A 1,691-nucleotide genomic window follows, 5' to 3' on the forward strand; every position below is an offset into this window, starting at 1 on the left:
AGAGGAGACTGGTTTTCCTTTGCTAAAGTAAGGAAACTTTGCTTCCTTTTCTCCTGTAAACAAACGCTGATTTTCACGAGACTCACCAGCGCATGCGCAGCGCTGAACTCATACGTCATCCTCCCGGAGCTGCTTCCGTGTACAACTGTGAGCGCAAGCTACATTCAAGTGATTATTACGTTTTGAATATGGATGTTTTTCTTACAAAAATGCATCGATTCGCTACAGACGGACTTTGTTCACCCCCCGGAGCCGTGTGAGACACTTTTTTTATGGATGGGCGCTTTTTATTTAACCTTTTTTGGACTGATGCATGCAACATCTGCTGAGTGCAATGATAGCGCTTGAAAGATGAAAGACAATTTTTAATATAACTCCGACTAGATTCGTCTGAAAGAAGAAAGTCATATACACCTAGGATGACTTGAGGGTGAGTAATTTATAGCCTAATTTTCATTTTTGGGTGAACTAACCCTTTAAGTTCTACAAATGCAAATAGATAAAGTAAATAAAAAATAAACCTTTAATGTGTATTTAGTTTGTTTGCTTTTCTACTAATCTGAAAGAAGACATGATATGGAAGAATATTTAAAAACTTTGACCCATGCATAACACTGTTTAATCCTTAAACTGACTTAAGCTGATATTTTCCAGACCCTGTGATCCTGAACCCAAACACAGCTTCATCAGACGTCTCCATGTCAAACGACCTGACCTCTGTGACCTCATGTGTTAATCGGCAGGACGAGCCCAACCCTATTCCTCTGCACAGGAGCCGTATGGTGCTGGGGAGCGCGGGATATGGTAGTGGCGTTCATACGTGGGACATTGAGGTGGGAAAAAGTCGCCACTGGAGCCTTGGAGTGTGCTTTGGATCAGTGGACAGGTCTATAGTGCAAATTTTGAACCCAGCAAACCCCTGCTCCTGGGGTCTCAGGCGCAATGGAGATCTGTATAGTTTCCTAAACACTCAGATAAACTTTGGGATGATGGAACATCCCCAGGTAGTGCGCATAAAGCTAGAGGATTGCTATGACAAGAAGAGAGGATGGTGGAGGAATGTAAGCTATTTTAATGCTGATTGTAATTGCCTTTTAGCAACAACTTCTCAACTGCCGACAGGGATGGAGCTCTTTCCATTTGTGATCCCAGAAAAGCGCTCCGGCCCGCTGCGTGTCGTCCCAGCTAAAGTTACTTTAAAAATTGAGCAAGTTGAAGAGGATAGATCTTTCCTGGAGAGACACAGAGTATTAATGATCCTGTCAGTAGTGTTATTATTTCTGGTGCTGTGTGCTTTTGCATATCGCCTGATTTACTAAACTATTTGTGACTCGTCATAACTTTTAGCATTACTCAGTAGCCAGCTAATCGTAACAGAAGCTACTAAAAGGCTGTTTATATCTTCACACAGTAATGTTATTACGCATTTGTAAACCTACTACAATAAGTTTATTTTAGTGATAAATGTGCTAGTAAAGACATTTGTCTATATGAAGAGCCTTTAGTTTAGTATATATTTAATCTATATTACCCAAATGGTCAAAAACCACTCTGATTCTTAAGTACAGAGACAAAACAAGCTACTATTAGGAATTAAGTTAATTAGGTTAATCCATTTAACATATTCACCTGCAGTTTAAGTGTCAAATGTTTATAAAATATTGTCAAGTTAAAGGCAGAGTGAGGGATTT

At 39.9% G+C, this 1,691-nt stretch overlaps 1 protein-coding gene across 1 annotated transcript in view; it reads left to right on the plus strand.

The window, feature by feature from the left end:
* LOC107659756 (tripartite motif-containing protein 35-like) overlaps positions 1 to 1,319 on the plus strand; it is an 8,561-nt gene extending 7,242 nt beyond the window's left edge. The window contains exon 6 of the mRNA XM_016448788.1: positions 655 to 1,319. Within this exon, the coding sequence (XP_016304274.1) occupies positions 655 to 1,319 (665 nt within the window). The remainder of the gene's footprint in view (positions 1 to 654) is intronic.
* Positions 1,320 to 1,691: the final 372 nt, after the last annotated feature.

This window comes from Sinocyclocheilus anshuiensis, unplaced genomic scaffold (assembly GCF_001515605.1).
Source record: "Sinocyclocheilus anshuiensis isolate Anshui unplaced genomic scaffold, SAMN03320099.WGS_v1.1 scaffold968, whole genome shotgun sequence".
NCBI classification, from domain to species: Eukaryota; Metazoa; Chordata; class Actinopteri; order Cypriniformes; family Cyprinidae; genus Sinocyclocheilus; species Sinocyclocheilus anshuiensis.